An 18,908-nucleotide genomic window follows, 5' to 3' on the forward strand; every position below is an offset into this window, starting at 1 on the left:
CAGAACAGTTACACAGCAAACTCTCGCCAACAATAAAATACAAGGGACCCTCCGAACATAAACGTCTCAGATACTTAGCTTGTGAGACGCAGGGTTTCAAGTCCCTGGGGATGAGTGCTCCGTCCAGCAGGATCCTAAAGGGCTGCGGATGGAGACCGGCCTCCTGCAAAGCAGGGAGAACCGTGCTGGCTCCCACTTCAAGCCAGAGCCCGAGGGATGGTGAAGGAGCGCGGCATGTAAGGCTCCAGCCCTGGAATCAACCTTAACAACACCGCCCACACAGTGGGGTGAGAAGGGACATGCCGGGAGTCCAGGCTTGGACCCGCTTTTCTTCAAAAACTTTCCAAAATGAAAAATCAGATGAGAATGCATGTGTGGATGTATGCCTTCTGAACACAAAGCAATGAACCGGTTGGTTATCCAGGGGGTGTATATGCTCAGAGGGAGGAGCTACACTTTTTTTAGTGTAGTACTTTGTGTGGCCTCCGGAGGCAGAAGCTATACACCCAATGTCTGGGTCTCCCATAGGAACGATAAAGAAAAAAGCGGTTGTACACCCCCTTGCTTCCCACCTGCACCATTGACACTCTCCCCTCCCCTTTCACACATCCCTATCCAGGCTGTAACGTCAGTTCTTTTTTTTCTATTTTTGTCTATTGATGCAATGTCATGATGTAATTGTAAAATCGTTTCTGTTTTCTCTATCATGTATGTCCTAATACTCATCTGTCCCTGATGACAGCTCTTGCACGAGCTGCAACGTCGGACAAAATCATTTATATGTGAAATAAAATAAGACAAGCGTACTACTAAACCTGGATTGTTCCACTTTCTTTACTGTGTGCCGGGGTAACCATTTGTGAGTTTTGGACTTTTTTCACCCGAGCACCAGGACCACAGCAGTTGAGCATAAACTTATCCCTCAATTATTAAAGGGAAGCCGTCAGCAGGTTTTTGCTATGTAAGTTGAGAACATGCTGTAAGGGTTTAAAAACAAAAAATAAACTGTGCTTCTCTTATCTGTGTATATGCTATTGTTTACTTAAACTATTGACTTTATTATCCTGTGATTAACATTGTGGTACTAGAAAGGAAAGTGCAGAGACGTCCAGCACATCCCCTGCTGTGATTGACACCTGTCAATGCACAATCTTTATTGAAAGCCTGGTGTGCATGGCTACAGCTCCCTAGGCTCAGCTACATGCTTCAAACTCAATTCCTTAATTATGTGAGAACAGCTGCACCCAGTAATCTAAGTTATACACCACTGGATTCAGAATCTCCTTGCCTGCATTATGCTGCTGTCAGATACGGTAGCAAAAACCTGCTGACAGATTCTCTTTACGGTCAGATTTGTGGTAGTTTGACTCTTACCTCCTGGATCAGTTGTCCAAAGGTGCAGTGGTGGACCAGGTGATCTGTTTAAAATTTCATGCCTATCCTTAAGTTATCAGACCAGTGGAGGTCTGAATCTCTGCTTAAGTTTTTAAAGTACAGCCCCTCCTAAGTCCTGTTTCGAGATGTCCTGTAAAGTATTAGTGTCAATATTTCACTACAGTATCTTTCAATAAGAAACTCATCAAGAAACTCAAGACCAGTGACATTGGTCAGAAAAACACCCCCTGCCTAAAGTAAAGCTGTGAACTCTTGCCAAAAATGCACTCACCGTTCATTGGAAAGCTCACGGCTGAAGAGTTAGATTTTCTTTAAGACGTCACAATTTCTCAGTAAAGTGTTTTATACATGAAATGACTGCTGGGTGGAGCAGCTTGTACCCTTGTATGACTAATTCAATGTAAAGCTTTGTGTTATTATATCAGTGTTTGGTTATTCTGCTTTATTATATGGGGATGAAGGCACAATATATTGTAACATACTTTCTAAGGCTGAAGAAAGATGTTATGTCCATCTAGTTCAGCCTATTTTTAGTGCTGCTGTTCTCTATTGTTGAACCTGTGGAAGGCAAAACCCCACAGAGTAGAAGCCAATTTTCTTCATAGGGAAAAAAAATATTTCCCGACTCCTAAGCTGGGTCAACTATCTACCTTTAATATTATGCTCTTCATAACCTTCTATACTGTTCCTATCAAGAAAAGCATCCATTCCTCTCTTAAATTCATTCAGTGAGTTGGCCATCACCACTTCCTCAGGAAGAGAGTTCCAGAGCCTCACTGCTCTTACCGTGAAGAACCCTCTTCTATGCTGGTGCAGACACTTTCTTTCCTCCAACCGAACAGAATGCCCCTTGTTCTTGCCACAGTCCTTAGTACAAACAGATCATGGGAGATATCTCTATATGGCCCTCTGATATACTTGTACATATTTATTAGGTCTCCCCTAAGTCTTCTCTATTCTAGAGTAAAGAGACCTAATTTTGATAATCTTTCTGGGTATTGTAATGCACCCACTGCACTTATTATTTTAGCAGCCCACCTCTGAACCCTTTCAAGTTCAGTAATGTCTGGCTTGAGCACCGGCGTCCAAAATTGCACACAATACTCCAAGTGTGGTCTGACGAGTGATTTGTACCAGTGTATAGTATGCAAGTAGTAAAATCAGCACTACTGGACAAATAGATAAGTGTAACCCGTGTTATACACATCAGATAAAAGTGCAGCTTTTGTCTGGATTGGTTGAGGGTTCATTTTTGTATGGGAAGCAACCTAAAGGCCACGTCTCACTAAGCAACATCGCTGCTGGGTCACACTTTTTGTGACGCAACAGCGATCTTTCTAGCAACGTTGCTGTGTGTGACATCCAGCAACAACCTGGCCCCTGCTGTGAGGTTGCTGGTTGTTGCTGAATGGCCTGGACCATTTTTTGGTTGTTAGTGTCCCACTGGGCAACATGTCTGACACCATATCAACAACGAGCAACTTAGTTGGTGACTCAGAATTCAGCGACACAGGCGTGGTTTAGCCTTTTCTTTACAAAGCCCTCTTCAACTCCGATTGGTGGTCACAACTACAGCTTTAGGCAACAAGGTCTCACTTCCATCCTTTGTTCACAAGCACATACTGCCCAGTCGAGAAACATGGAAGAACAACAGATGAATCGATATGGAGTCACAGCCCGGAGGACTCTACTCCGATCTGCAATCCAGAACCTTTGGATGGAAGTAAGACAGCCGCCCAGTCACAACGCACTTATGACCACCAATAGGAACGGGGGGGGGGGGGGGGGGGGGGCGCGGAAAAGGCAACGTAGATGCACGCCTATATGTTGCTAATCATTCAATGTGACAGGTTCTCAGTGACCAACCATGTTGTTGTACAAGTTGTCATGGATCGCCGGATCGTTGGTGCGTCGTTGTTAGGATCCGACTGTGTGACATCTCACCAGCGATCTCCTAGCGACTTACCAGCAATCCCTATCAGGTCGTATCGTTGTCGGGATCGCCGGTACGTTATTTAGTGTGACGGTACCTTAAGTCTCACCATTTGATTTCAATAAACCCACACATTCAAAACTAATACTATAGTGGCCATATTTTGTAATCCGAATTATGCCCACATTGCCCAACCGCCCGTCTCGTGATACACATAGGTTGCGGTTACTTTGTATTTTATTGTTTGAATTAGAAAAGAAAACTCCCTTAAACCAGCCATTATACTGTCATGTGAATTGTCTGGCAGAGGTGGTTCTGTTCTGCTATTGAGGTCTAATGAGTAAAGTTTACTTAATGGGGTTCTCCACTACTAGGACAACCCTTTCTGATTCCACTTGTTTCCCCCCAGGTAAAATAAAAGATCCTGCCTGTACTCCCCTCCCATTCTGGCGCCGATGATAACTGCAGTTTGGAGCTCATGTGGCATTTTAACATGTGAGCCTCACATCCAATCATTGTCAACTTTTCTCTACCCACCTTTGGACCAAATGAGCAATCAACAGGAAGTGAGTGGCAGCTGCAGTGTCAATTTCCTGTCAATTTACTCATTTGGTCCAAAGGCAAAAAAAAAAAAAAAAAAAAAAAGGTCTGTGGCACCTCTGTTAGGAGTCTCGACAAAGAAACTAGCCAGATATCCCTCCGGGAAGGACCTAGCCAAGGAGTGGCTCTTTTTAAGGAGACCACCATATTAAGTGGCCTTTTTAGTCAATATCCAACTCTTTGACGAGTTTAAAGATATGACAAGGGAAATACCAAGGCCAAGTATCCATCCACAGAAAGCTGTTTCGGGGTATTGCCCCTCATCAGTGTGGAGTAGGATTCTGGCTAGGTCGGAGCAATGCCTAGTAGACCAGCAAGACAAAACAATCACTGATCTCGGGGAGACCAGCCAGAGAAAACACTGCCGGCAGCCAGCGAGGGCGCTCAACGCAGTGAAATCCTAGGTGCATTGCCACCTGGGAGGCAGGGAGAGAGAAGCCAACAGGGGATTCGTGAAATGCCACCTAAGCCCCAGACCATAGATACAGACAGTGCTATAACAGCGCCAGAAGGAGAAGAGAGTACAGGGTCTTTTATTTTGCTTGTTTCCTCCAAGTGGAATCAGAAGGTGTTGTAATTGTAGTGGACAACCCCTTTAAAGGATACCATCAAGGCAAAACTTATAGGTCATGCAAATAATAAAATATGCTATACACTTAGCCGCCTCTTTGAGGAAGACAACAGGGTCTCGTGTCGTGCCTGCTGGAAGTGGAGATCCTAGAAGTCAATATCGACCTTTTAAAAGGGAACCAGCCAGCAGGATTTTCATGTTTAAAGTAAAGCCGGTGCTATACTGGTGCTAGGATGCTGAATGTAAGCATACATTTTGTTCTGCTATTGGATGCTTACTTGCACATATTTCTGAAATAAAAGTTCCAGCAATGCACTGCTATTTGATTGACAGGTGCAACAGGAAGGGAATATGTGGGTTGGCTCTTCTTATCTATTCCCACCCGTCTGTCTGTGGCGGAATTAAAGTCTATGACAGCGACAGGGGGAGGAAGGCCAGGCAGATAGACAGGGGTGGGAAGAGAAAGCTAGACCCGACCCACATATTCCCTTGCTGTTGCACCTGTCAATCAAATAGCAGTGCATTGCTGGAACTTTACTTGCACATAATTCTGAAATAAAACATCCAATCTCAGAATAAAAGCTATGCTTACATTCAGCGTCCTAGCACTAGTATTGCACTGGGTTTACTTTATATATGAAAAACCTGCTGGGTAGTTCCCTTTAAAAAAAGAAGGGAATTTTGTTACTTACCGTAAATTCCTTTTCTTCTAGCTCCAATTGGGAGACCCAGACGATTGGGTGTATAGCTACTGCCTCCGGAGGCCACACAAAGTATTACACTAAAAAGTGTAAGGCCCCTCCCCTTCTGCGTATACACCCCCCGTGGGATCACGGGCTGCTTCAGTTTTAGTGCAAAAGCAAGAAGGAGGAAAGCCAATAACTGGTTAAACAAATTCAATCCGAAGGAACATCGGAGAACTGAAACCAGTCAACATGAACAACATGTGTACCCGAACAACCAAAAATCCCGAAGGAACAGGGGCGGGTGCTGGGTCTCCCAATTGGAGCTAGAAGAAAAGGAATTTACGGTAAGTAACAAAATTCCCTTCTTCTTCGGCGCTCCATTGGGAGACCCAGACGATTGGGACGTCCAAAAGCAGTCCCTGGGTGGGTAAATTAATACCTCAAGTTTGGACTGTAAAAAACAGCCCTTCCCTACATGGAGGCAACCGCCGCCTGCAGGACACTTCTACTTAGGCTGGCATCCGCCTAAGCGTAGGCATGCACCTGATAACGCTTGGTGAAGGCGTGCAGACTCGCCCAGGTAGCCGCCTGGCACACCTGCTGAGCCGTAGCCTAGTGCCGTAATGCCCAGGACGCACGTACGGCTCTGGTAGAATGGCCCTTCAGCCGTGATGGAACCGGAAGCCCAGCAGAGCGGAAGGCTTCAAGAATTGGTTCCTTGATCCATCGAGCCAGGGTGGATTTGGAAGCCTGCGATCCTTTGCGCTTACCAGCGACAAGGACAAAAGGCGCATCCGAGCGGCGCAGGGGCGCCGTGCGGGAAATGTAGATTCTGAGTGCTCTTCACCAGATCCAACAATGCAAATCCATTTCATATCGATGAAATGGATAAGAACAAAAGGAAGGTAAGGAGATATCCTGATTGTAATGAAAAGGGGATACCACCTTAGGGAGAAACTCCGGAATCGGGCGCAGCACTACCTTGTCTTGGTGAAACACCAGGAAGGGAGCTTTAGATGACCGCGCTGCTAGCTCGGACACTTCTCCGAAGAGACGTGACCGCTACCCGAAAGGCCACTTTCTGTGAAAGTGGGGAAAAAGAAACATCCCTCAGAGGCCCGCAGGGCGGCTTCTGGAGAGCAATTAGTACCCCGTTCAGATCCCATGGGTCTAACGGCCTCAGTACGGAGGGACAATGTGACAAACCCCCTGCAGGGACGTGCGTACCTGAGGAAGTCGTGCTAGGCGCTTCTGAAGGAATACAGACAGCGCTGGAACTTGTCCTTTAAGGGAGCCGAGCAACAAACCTGTTTCCCAACCCGATTGCAGGAAAGAAGAAAAGTAGGCAATGCAAATGGCCAGGGAGACACTCCCTGAGCAGAGCCCTAAGGTAAGAATATCTTCCACGTACAGTGGTAGATCTTGGCAGACGTCGTCTTCCCAGCCCGTCACATGGTGGCAATGACGTCATGAGATAATCCTGAAGACGCTAGGATCCAGGACTCAATGGCCACCCAGTCAGGTTCAGGGCCGTAGGATTCAGATAGAAAACGGCCCTTGGGACAGTAAGTTTGCCGGTCTGGTAGTGCCCACGGCTGGCCGACTGTGAGATGCCACAGATCCGGGTACCACGACCTCCTCTGCCAGTCTGGGGCGACGAGGATGGCGCGGCGGCAATCGGAGCTGATCTTGCGTAGCACTCTGGGCAACAGTGCCAGAGGGGGAACACATAGGGTCGCTGTAACTGCGACCCATCCTGAACTAAGGCGCCTGCCGCCAGAGCTCGTTGATCGTAAAACCACACCATGAAACTCGTGACCTTGGTGTTGTGCCTAGACGCCAATAGGTCGACGTCCGGCCTCCCCTGAAGGCCCCAGATTTCCTGAAACCCGTCCGGGTGCAGAGACCATTCCCCTGCGTCCATACCCTGGCGACTGAGGAAGTCTGCTTCCCAGTTTTCTACGCCCGGGATGTGAGCTGCGGATATGGTGGATGCTCTGTCTTCCACCCACATCAGAGTCCGCCGGACTTCTTGGGAGGCTTGCCAACTGCGTATTCAACCGCTGTGGAGTTGTCCGACTGAACTCGGATTTGTTTGCATTGCAGTCGCTGCTGGAAGGCTTGCAGGGCAAGAGAACGTTGATCTGAAGGGTGGACTCCTGCTGAGTCCACGTACCCTGAGCCCTGTGGTGGAGAAAGACTATTCTCCACCCTGACAGACTCACGTCTGTCGTGACCACCGTCCAGGATGGGGGTAGGAAGGACCTTCCTTTTGACAATGAGGTGGGAAGAAGTCACCACTGAAGAGAGACCTTGACCGTCTGAGACAGGGAGACGTTACTGTCTAGGGACGTCGACTTCCCATCGCATTGGCGGAGAATGTCCCATTGAAGTGGACGCAGATGAAACTGCGCGAAAGGGACTGCCTCCATTGCTGCTACCATCTTCGCTAGGAAGTGCATGAGGCGTCTTAAGGGGTGTGAGTGGCCTTGAAGGAGAGACTGCACCCCCGTATGTAGTGAACGCTGTTTGTCCAGCGGAAGCTTCACTATCGCTGAGAGAGTATAGAACTCTATGCCAAGATATGACAGTGATTGGGCCGGTGTCAGATTTAACTTTGAAAAGTTGATGATCCACCCGAAACTCTGGAGAGTCTCCAGCGCAACGTTCAGGCTGCGTTGGCATGCCTCTGAGAGGGTGCGTTGACAAGTAGATCGTCCAAGTAAGGGATCACAGAGTGACCCTGAAAGTGCAGGACTGCTACCACTGCAGCCATGACCTTGGTGAAAACCCGTGGGGGTGTCGCCAGACCTAAGGGCAGGTCTACGAACTGAAGATGCTCGTTTTCTATAACGAATCGCAGCAAACGCTGGTGCTCTGGAGCAATCGGCACGTGGAGATAAGCATTCTGATGTCTCTTGATGCTAGGAAATCTCCTTGAGACCTTGAGGCAATGACGGAGCGGAGGGATTCCATCCGGAACCGCCTGGTTTACACTGCTTTTTTAGCAGTTTTAGGTCTAGAACGGAACGGAAGAGCCGGCCTTTTTTGGCACCACAACCAGATTGGAGTAAAAACCGTGATCTTGTTCCTGAATAGGAACAGGGATTAACACTACTTCTGCCTGCAGAAGAGCATCGGCTCGGTCGAGAGGTGGGGGAAGTTCTGAAGAATCGAGCCGGAGGACGAGAACAAAACTCTATCCTGTACATGTGAGACAAAATGTGTCTCACCCACCGGTCTTTGACCTGTGGCAGCTAAATGCCGCCAAGCGGGAGAGTCTGCCACCGACCGCGGATGCGGAGAGAGAGGGCTGAAAGTCATGAGGAAAACGCCTTGGTAGCGGTTCCTCCGGCTGCCTTCTTTGGGCGTGATTGAGCCCGCCAGGAATCTGAACCCCTCTGAGCCTTTTCAGTCCTTATGGACGAGGAAAACTGGGACCTGCCCGAGCCTGGAAAGGACCGAAACCTCGACTGTCCTTTCCTCTGTTGGGTTTTGTTTGATCTGGGCTGGTGTAAGGAAGAATCCTTACCCTTGGACTGTTTAATGATTTCATCCAATCGCTCACCAAACGGTCTGACACCAGATAATGGCAAACTGGTTAAACACTTTTTGGAAGCAGAATCTGCGTTCCATTCCCTTAACCACAAGGCTCTGCGTAAAAACCACGGAGTTGGCGGACGCCACTGACGTACGGCTCGTAGAGTCCAGGACAGCATTAATAGCGTAAGTCGCAATGTAAACATATGCGAGGTTAAGGACGCCATCTGCGGCACAGATGTACGTGTGACGGTGTCCACCTGTGCAAGACCAGCTGAAATAGCTTGGAGCGCCCATACGGCTGCGAATGCCGGAGCAAACGACACGCCGATAGCTTCATAGACAGATTTCAACCAGAGGTCCATCTGTCTGACAATGGCATCTTTAAGTGAAGTCCCATCTTCCAATGCAACTATGGAGGATGGCGCGGCGGAGAAAAACTTGTCTGGATAAGCGTAGCGTTTCTGGACTGCTCCTCTGAGTCAGAGAGGGCCAAAGAGTACTTAATTTACGCTTGGGATACCTGAAATGGAATTTCTCCTGCTGAAGCTGCCTCCTCCACTGGAGGGGCTGAGGGAGAAATAGCCACCAGTGTATTAATGGGTGCTATGAGACCATTCACCATGGCGTCCCATTAGGGGCATCCAGAATGAAAGCTGTCTCAGGATCAGAAACCTGACCAGCTACCTCATCATACAGAGAACCTCTCGCTGAGACCCTGACCAGTGTGTGAAGTCGAGGGTCTCTCCCAGCGAGCTCGCTTAGGCTGTCTGGGACTGTCGTCCGTGTCAGAGCCTTCAGTCTGGAATGTATGGGACCCCCTTGGAGCACGGATTAGTTCCAACTGAGGGAGACCGGGGAGCCTTGATTCAACAATGCCCTTGGTCTGAGTCACCGCCTTGGACTGCAAAGTTGCTAGCATTTTGTTCATAGTCCAAGACATTTTATCAGCAAAAAAACTGCAAACTCTGTCCTCTGGACAGTTTCACAGGTGGCCCTCTCTGGGCCCCCACTAGCAGAGACTCTACCCATTAGGGGTTAGTGGAACCTGCCGATAAAACAGCCTCACGTGCGGTACAGACAGCATAGAAAGTCTGTGCCTTGGCCCCCTTGCTCTATGCTGACGACATGCTGTTGTCTCCTCAGAGCTATCTAGGGGTATATCGCCAAGAAGTGACCGTACAGCCACAAGTCTCAGCCGCGCCGCAGCCTCCAGCGCGGCAGTTTCCCACAGATAAACTCACTCAGCTAAGCTGCAGTGAGTATAGTCCAAGCGCGCAGCGCTGTTGTCCTCGGTGCACTAACACGCCCAGCAATGCTGGCGTGTGTCTGTGTATGGTCTTGCAAATATAAGCACAAGAATAAAGTACACAAAAAAACACTGTGGCAATAGTGGGGTCAGCACCAAGGTGCTGCTTACCGCCCGCATAAGCGGGTAAGTGGTCGCCAGAATCCCTTTGCTGGATCTCCCAGAGCCTGTGTCCGTTCTCCAGCTTAGATTGCCTGCAGGAATGGCTGCCGGCGTCCTGTGAAGAGGGGCGGGCCGTGAGGCGTGCCCCAGACAAGAGCGGGAAACTGGCGTCCCCCTGTGCCCAGTGAGAGGGCTGGAGTATGTAAATAAGACTCCAGCCCTCGGCGCTGATCATTGTACAGCGTCTCGCCCCTTCCCTGACTGACAGGGCTGGGGGCGGGAACGAAACGTAACTAGGCCGCAGAAGCCGGGGACTAGATTTATAAGCGCTGCCGCCGTAAAAGCGCGGCAGCGCGAAAGTCCCCGGCGCACCACAAGTCTCAGCCGCGCCGCAGCTCCAGCAGCGGCTGGCGCGGTAGTCCCCGACACATAAACTCACTCAGCTAAGCTGCAGTGAGTAAAGCCCAAGCGCGCAGCGCTACTGTCCCCGGCGCACTAACACACCCAGCAACGCTGGAGTGTGTCTGTGCATAGACTGTACGGGGACACAGAGTACCTTAACGTTGCAGGGCCTGTCCCTGACGATACTCCGCTCCATTCCAGCAGGATCTCCGGGTCTGTGGATGGAGCCCGGCCTCAGAGCCTGGAGGCCGGTAAGATCCCACTTCACCAGAGCCCTTCAGGGGGATGGGGAAGGAAAACAGCATGTGGGCTCCAGCCTCCGTACCCGCAATGGGTACCTCAACCTTAACAAACACCCGACAAAAGTGGGGTGAGAAGGGAGCATGCTGGGGGCCCTAGTATGGGCCCTCTTTTCTTCCATCCGACATAGTCAGCAGCTGCTGCTGACTAAAACAGTGGAGCTATGCATGGATGTCTGACCTCCTTCGCACAAAGCATAAAAACTGAAGCAGCCCGTGATCCCACGGGGGGTGTATACGCAGAAGGGGAGGGGCCTTACACTTTTTAGTGTAATACTTTGTGTGGCCTCCGGAGGCAGTAGCTATACACCCAATCGTCTGGGTCTCCCAATGGAGCGCCGAAGAAAAAAACATTGTCAGTATCTACTTTACACTGATGAGGGTCAAGACCCAAAATTGAAGGATGCAAATGGAGATTCTGGTTTGGCTGTATATCCCAAGTCATGTGGTAAGGCTCTCCTGTGGTTGAAGATTGATTTTCTAGTGAAGAACTTACATTTATTGTGCTGGAATCAGGAAACCGGAGTGATAGGCGCCATCTTTATCACCCCCATTCAATGGGCTTTGTGCATCCTTTAGACACTCACATACAACTAACATCTCTTTGTAATTCAGAACCAGCACTCCTTTCAATTTTTAATCACTTTTTTTTTTTTAAACAAAAGAAATATTACAAAAATATGTGAGGGGGGAAAAAAAAGCAGACGTGCTACAAAAAAATAAAAAAAGGTCACAATTGCTCAACTCCTGTTCATATACATATTCAGTATGCAATACATATACATACACCATAGTGAGAACATGCAACCCAGAGGCATAATTTTTACCAATTTAATACAAAATACACAGACATCGATCACTGGAAAATTGAATTCAGTGTCCAAAACTGGGGAACAGGCAATGGGCTCTGCACCACCGATATGTGTCTTATTGTCTACACCATGTACGCAGACTTGTGCAAAAAAAAAAAAAAAGCAGCACTTTCATAGGGCTGGACTGGTGAAAATGCAGCGATACAGTGCAAGTGGATGGGCATAGACCAGAAAGGGAAGCGGTGACTGTAACCACAAGAGGAAGAGACAAGACTCACATCCGGATCTACACATATCATTGCATTTGCATAAGGCATGCACTAGGTAGATGAGTGAGCAGACACTATTTAAAATGGGGTTTTCACACAAAGTTGATTTTAATCAATTGATCTTGGAATAATCCCTGTGTTGAGATAATCTTATATATGTCCAAGGAGTAGAAAGCAAATTAGTGCTTAGTGCTTCGACGGGTCCAATTGATTGGACCCGTCGAAGCACTAAGAGGTGCGAAACGGCCGTCGGTTATCTTTAGGGGGCCTGCACACAGCTCTCTCCCTGATATTTTTATCTGCACTTCACCATGAAATAAAGCATCTTAGAATATAGGATGGTGTATGCCGTGGCTTTACACTCCTTGGACATTGGTCTGGATTTTCTTTTCCTATGCCCTGTGCACCAATCACTTTTTCCATCAGGAGGACTTAAGCTGACATGTTTATCTGGTTATAAGGTAGAACACGGTTTGTTGCAGAAACTGCTTCTGTTTAATATATTTAATCTTATGTGTCCCTGCTATGTACTGTGTAATGGCTGCTATGTACTGTGTAATGGCTGTGTTTGACCATACGGGAACATGGTCTGATCATACCACATCTCCTGGGTCGGGGAGGAAGTAATGAAGTATACAGACATTACAGCTTGAGATTGCAAATTATTCTATGAAATAAAACATTTAAAAAAAAAAAAAAAGGCAGGGAAATTGCTTTACCTCACAGAGAATCAGATCTGATCCCATGCTGTGTGTTATCTGTATACTCTCTTTTGTATCTTCCCCGGCCCAGGAGATGTGGTATGATCAGACCATGTTCCTGTACAGTCAGACACGGCCATTACACAGTACATAGCGGGGACACATATATAAGATCTACGCACATGAACATTTTTTTTTTAAACACATCCAATTGTGGAAATTATTATTTCAAGATCTACTGATTAAAATCAACTTTGAAATTAACTTTGTGGAAAAACCCCTTTAAGTCTATGTGCAGTTTTTCTAGGAGTTTTTGTAGCAGAAACTTTCCAAATCTCACTAGCTTAGGTACACTGTCTTTTGCGGAGTTTAAGAGAAACCTGAGCAGAACTTCATGTTTGAGGGGCTTTGAAGAGTTTTTTTTTCTCCTTAGTTTCTGTTCCAAACCTTCATGAAAAACTCAGGTGTCCAAAATGCCACTTTCTGCTCCAAAAAAAAACCCCTCATATGCACATAGCCAAAAAGACATTCTTTGATTTCCATGTGTGACTAGTAACCAAGTGCTTTGTGCTTTCAACCCCCCTCCCCGCACCATTTACTACTGCAAAAAGTGGTGGGCAACATATGGATGGGATACCCCAACATCTCTAGAATCACGTATATTCTGTGGTTCCGTATATCATATGTATGTGTTTATATATGATCCCAAATCTGCTAACAAGTCAGAATTTAGCACTGGAAACTATGCGATCTAATGGGGGGGGGGACGCAGTATTCCAATCTGCCTAAAGGGGTCCCTGTAGATTTTGATGTGAAGTACTTGCTCTCTGGCAAAAAGTGGTCATGAAAAACCTACATCTTTGAGTTTTTAGGATATAAATACAATATGGAAACCAGAATATCGTACCACACTGTAGGAACAAAAAACCATAACTAAAAAACACAGCACTTTTTTCTTTTCTTTTTTTAACACTTTCTTTCAAAGTTCAATTAATCTCTATTAGAAATATCTTACCGCTGGGGTAAGATTCTTTATAAAGACAATCTAACTTTTTTTTTTTTGCAGCTTAAGACACTACAGATACATTAAAAGGGAACCAGTCACCAGATTTTGCGACTATAAGCTGCAGCCACCACCAGTGAGCTCTTATATACAGTATTCTGGAATGCTCTAATGTAAAAAACACCTTTATAGGACTCACCTAAGGGGTGGTCCGGTCCGATAGGTGTTGCTGGTCTCCGGTCCAGTGCCTCCTCCCTGCTGTGATGGACGTCCTCAGTCTTCGCAGGCCCATGGCATGATTCACCCTGTGTCATACACCCAAGCCGGCATTGTGGTCCTACGGAGGCGCACTTTGATCTGCTTTTCTGTAGGCAGATCAAATTATTGTAGTGCGCATGCGCGGACGGTCTTTGACCTTTCATCGCGCCTGTGCATTACAGTACAGCAGGGCAGATCAAAGTGCGCCTGCACAGGACCACAATGCCATCCTGGGTGGATGACTTAGGACACGTCATGTACACAGGCCTGCGAAGACGGAGGACGGCCATCAGAGTAGAGAGGAGGCACCGGACCGGAGAGCAGCGACACCTATCGGTCCGGACCGCCCCCTAGGTGATTATAATAAGTGTTTTTTACGTTCTACAGTGCGGTCTGGGCTCTTATATACAGTATTCTGGAATGCTGTATATAGACGGTCACTGGTGGTGGCCGTAGCCTATAGTTGAAAAATCTGGTGACAGGTTCCCTTTTATGACTTCTGGACATAACAATTGAAGTAAAAAAAAAAAACGAATAAAAAAAAAAAATATGCAAAAACGTTATAAACCTCTCAGGGAACAATTACAGCACTTGTTTAGAAAAATAGATATTTTTCAATGTACTAACTACATCATATTGTGTAAAACGTCTATCTTTTCCCTCGCTTGTTTCCAGCTGGGGGCTTCTTAAGCTGTAGCAGCTGTGATCCGGTCGCAAAACCTGCCGATGAGGAGTTAGATACTCCGAAGGTTAAGCCGGCTGATGCATTGATCCCGGGATTGCTGAAGTTAAATCCAGATGTAGATGAACTGCCAAATCCTTTAGGGGATAAAATACATTTGAAACCATTAATTTAAGTGAGAAAGGGTTTCCTTCTAAATAACTAACTCTAGCCAAAACATAAGATACAATTCCCTCCACTTATTTGCTCTGTGGAACAACTTACATTTTTTTGGCGTGTGAAACTTAAAGAGTGACAAAACATCACAAAAAAAAAAAAAGTTATAAAAAGTTATTTAAAGTGAACCCCCTCACTTAAAGAAATGAAGTTTCTTTCACTGCTGACATTCGCCGGGCTCGGACACGAATGTCAGAATGGCTCTCACCATCGTGGCACCGGGTTACTTTACTTTGTGCCTTTAGCAAAGATTTTAGTTGACACTGCCAAATAACTCACAGCTCGCACAGAAAATGGCCCATTAAAAAAAAAAAAAAAAAAATTTAAGTGGCAGGTTCACTTTAAACCTCACAGGACAAAATTAAATAATAATCGGAAAGCAAAAAAGGAAACTAAATGGTTTCACTCATCACAGATCAGACATCACTTGTGCAAATGTAACATATGGCACTGACATGAAAGGATTGCAAACTAGATTGCACGCTTGATGTTTCAGGAGCATTATAGAAATATTTCTTTTAGTTTTGTTATATTATATTGACCTAAAATATATCAAGAAAATACAAAAGGATTTTCTAGGTTTATGTATTAAAAGCGCTCATTTAAAAAGGAAAATCAAAAAATTAATCAAAAATCAATCATCAAAAAATTACCCATTTTTAAACTCCTCCCGCTTTGGGTCATTAATAAAATTCCTAGGAAGGAGTCCTCAAGTGTGGAGGGGTTTCAGCAGCTCAGCTCCCCCTTCCATACGCAGTAGATGCTGGCTATATTACATAGCCGACACCGGTGTCTAACAACACCGGCTGTTAAAGGGAACCTGTCACCAGATTTGGGGCCTATAAGCTGCGGCCACCACCAGCGGGCTCTTATATACAGCATTTCAGGCCACTGTGTAGAACGTAAAAAACACTTTATAATACTCACCTAAGGGGCGGTTCGGTGCAGACTGGTTGGATGAGTGTCTCCGTTCTCCGGTATCGGCGCCTCCTCTTTTGGAAAACTTTGTCTTCCTTCTTCTGATTCAGGGCAGATTAAAGTGCTCCTGCGAAGGAACTCAATGCTGGCTAGTGTGGATGACGTAGGACGCATCATGCCCCCAGGCTTCAAAAAAAGAACAAAGATGGCCGAAAGAGGAGGCACTGGTACCAGAGAATGGAGACACCCATCCAACTAGTCTGCACCGAACCACCCCTTAGGTGAGTATTATAAAGTGATTTTTACGTTCTCCACAGCGGCCTGGGCTGTTATATACAGCATGTCAGAATGCTTTATATAAGAGCCCACTGGTGATGGCAGCAGCTTATAAGCCCCAAATCTGGTGGCAGGTTCCCTTTAACCATTTAGATGACACAGCCAAGCTCTGACAGTCTTTTAAACTGAACACAGGATGATGCAAAAAACTAATACAAATACATAAATATTATTTACATATATACCAAATTTTATATATTATATTATATATTATATATTTTATATAAAATTCTAGAGAGCGATAGAATTGAATTTTATTGTGTCACCTTGTTTTTTTAAAAAAAAAAAATAAAATAAAAAAAAATTAAACCGAGGGAGATAAAATGGTATGTATACCAAATTGGTATCAATAAAATCATCAGTGCACCACGCTAAAATAATAAAATCCTCAAACAGCTGAAAATTATTAAAAAAATAAACATGGTACTAGTCTCAAAGTTTTGTTTTTTTTTTTTTTTTTTTTTTTACAAAATTCTGAATTTTTTTCTTTTTATAACAAATCGAGGGAAAAAAAATATGCAAATTTAGCACCTCTAATTGTACTGACCTGGAAAATGGTTTCAGGTCGTATTTACTGTATGATGAATGCAGTAAAAACAAAACCAAAAAGTAAAATTGGCGGAATTAAATTTTGTTTTTTTCACCATTTGTTCCCAGTTTGTTATTTCCCTGTTTTGTTAGTGCAAAATGAAATTGTGTCATTCAAAACTACAACTTGGCCAGCAGAAGACAAGCCCTCATTGGTCAATGGAAAAATAAAGATATGGATTTTGGAAGAAGGGAAGTAAAAAAAAAAATTAAAGTGCATAATGAAAAATTGCCTCACCTGTAAAAAGTGAAATTAGATTTTTGTGTTAGGTGTATTTATTTTTCATGCGGTGGTCTCTGGAGTCATTTTGGACTTTACATCAGTTTCTTTACCAGCAGAGACCAGTTTACAATGATAGGTACCTCCACCTTTGCACATGTTCATTAGATGCTTCAATATAAAATATAGGGATACATTGGATACCAATATTCATTCTTTTGTATTATGTTTGAAAGGGAAATTTTCCCCACAAAATGCCACTGAATAAGAAAGCTATAAATTATGTGAATGAGGGCAAGATGTGACACCAAATCTAACATTGTGTAGAGACTGCACCCTAATACTATTGTTACAATCTGAGAGAACCAAGGGAGAGGTAGTCATAGGTCACAGAAAGGACCAATAAGTCAAAAAAATTCCATCAACACGACTTTTTTTGCAAAAATATAACAAATATTTTATGAAATAAAGTAGGTAGCAAAAAAGTGACAAAATACAGTGTCAAAGATGTTTACATATAACAAAGATCAGGCTCATAAAGGTGTCACTGATGTTAAACACATGGGTCCTCCTCCCATATGGGGAGTAATGTCACAATCAGTAGAGACATGGCCTGCAATAACTCCAGTATAGTTAATGAGAGATTGCCCCAATAATATAGCACATAATGCATAGAGTAAAACGAGAGGCGCATAAGCGTGTATCCTATCGTGCAGGGCTATAGTTGAATGTGAAATCCTCAACACCACGACCCACCGAAGAAGACAGCGAAACGTGCGCGTCGGGGCACGTTTTTCTCGGGTTCCACACAAACCATTATGGGTGAGTTTAGGACGGGAATTGATTAACAAACCCTTTTTTTTTTTACATTTTCTACTCTTACCTGTCTGCCCTTGAATTGATACTCTGTTTCATGACCTGACTCCTTTATGTATTGAGGATTTCACATTCAACTATAGCCCTCCACGATAGGATACACGCTTATGTGCCTCTCGTTTACTCTATGCATTATGTGCTATATTATTGGGGCAATCTCTCATTAATTATACTGGAGTTATTGCAGGCCATGTCTCTACTGATTGTGACATTACTCCCCATATGGGAGGAGGACCTATGTGTTTAACATCAGTGACACCTTTATGAGCCTGATCTTTGTTCTACGTAAACATCTTTGACACTGTATTTTATATGTCACTTTTTTGCTACCTACTTTATTTAATAAAATATTTGTTATATTTATGCAAAAAAGTCGTATTGATGGAATTTTTTGACTTATTGGTCCTTTCTGTGAATAAGAAAGCTGCAGAATAAAACCGAAGCAGTCAGCTGGTTCCAAACAATCGTCAGAAATTAGTGGGGAAGATGGGAATAGAAGCGCCACAGCCCAGAACCGCTGCTGTTTTTATATTCTGTACTAATTTGATTATTTGAACTGAGCAGCTCCTACTTTTAATAGTTCTGAATTTAGATACATTTCAGTCAATGCTCCAGGAGGACGAGCACATGTGAGGTAGAAGACACAAAGACCCCACAGAAATCAACACAAAAGTTATACAAGTGCTTTTTACGCAGTTTTCCTGCATCCACTATTTTCTTTCTAAAATAGTCCAGATCCTAAGACCTCACCATCCCCCCCCCCCCTCATCCCCGATAGCACAACCCATGAGGTGGTGCTCAGCAGTTACTCCGATCACTACCTGTGCTGTATAAAGGCTTTAAAGAGCAACTAAACCTAAACTAAGAAAAACTTTTGTAAGTTTTTTTTTTTAAAAATAAAATATTTCAGTGGCCTTATAATTACAAGCAGATCCGAAGGAGTCTAGATCGTAAGACCCCCACCGATCGCTCAAACTGACAGAGAGGAGATATGAGCCTTCTATTAAGGCCTATGTGTTCGTCACTCCCGGACTTTGCGCTTCTTAGGAGATCACGGTCCCATGAGGAAGACAACGAAACATGCGCGTTGGGGCACATTACATCTCATGGTGTACCCATTATGGGTCAGTGTGATCAGCCCTCTATATGCTTATCCCTTCTATTTGATTGATACTTGTGCTTACTGCTCTGT

General features: G+C 45.2%; 1 protein-coding gene across 1 annotated transcript in view; it reads right to left on the minus strand.

The window, feature by feature from the left end:
- Positions 1–11,459: 11,459 nt before the first annotated feature.
- NUP58 (nucleoporin 58) overlaps positions 11,460–18,908 on the minus strand; it is a 136,581-nt gene continuing 129,132 nt past the window's right edge. Inside the window, exon 14 of the mRNA XM_075337376.1 lies at positions 11,460–14,699. Coding sequence (XP_075193491.1) covers positions 14,530–14,699 — 170 coding nt within the window. The 3' untranslated portion in view covers positions 11,460–14,529. The remainder of the gene's footprint in view (positions 14,700–18,908) is intronic.

Source organism: Anomaloglossus baeobatrachus, chromosome 2 (genome assembly GCF_048569485.1).
Source record: "Anomaloglossus baeobatrachus isolate aAnoBae1 chromosome 2, aAnoBae1.hap1, whole genome shotgun sequence".
NCBI lineage: Eukaryota > Metazoa > Chordata > Amphibia > Anura > Aromobatidae > Anomaloglossus > Anomaloglossus baeobatrachus.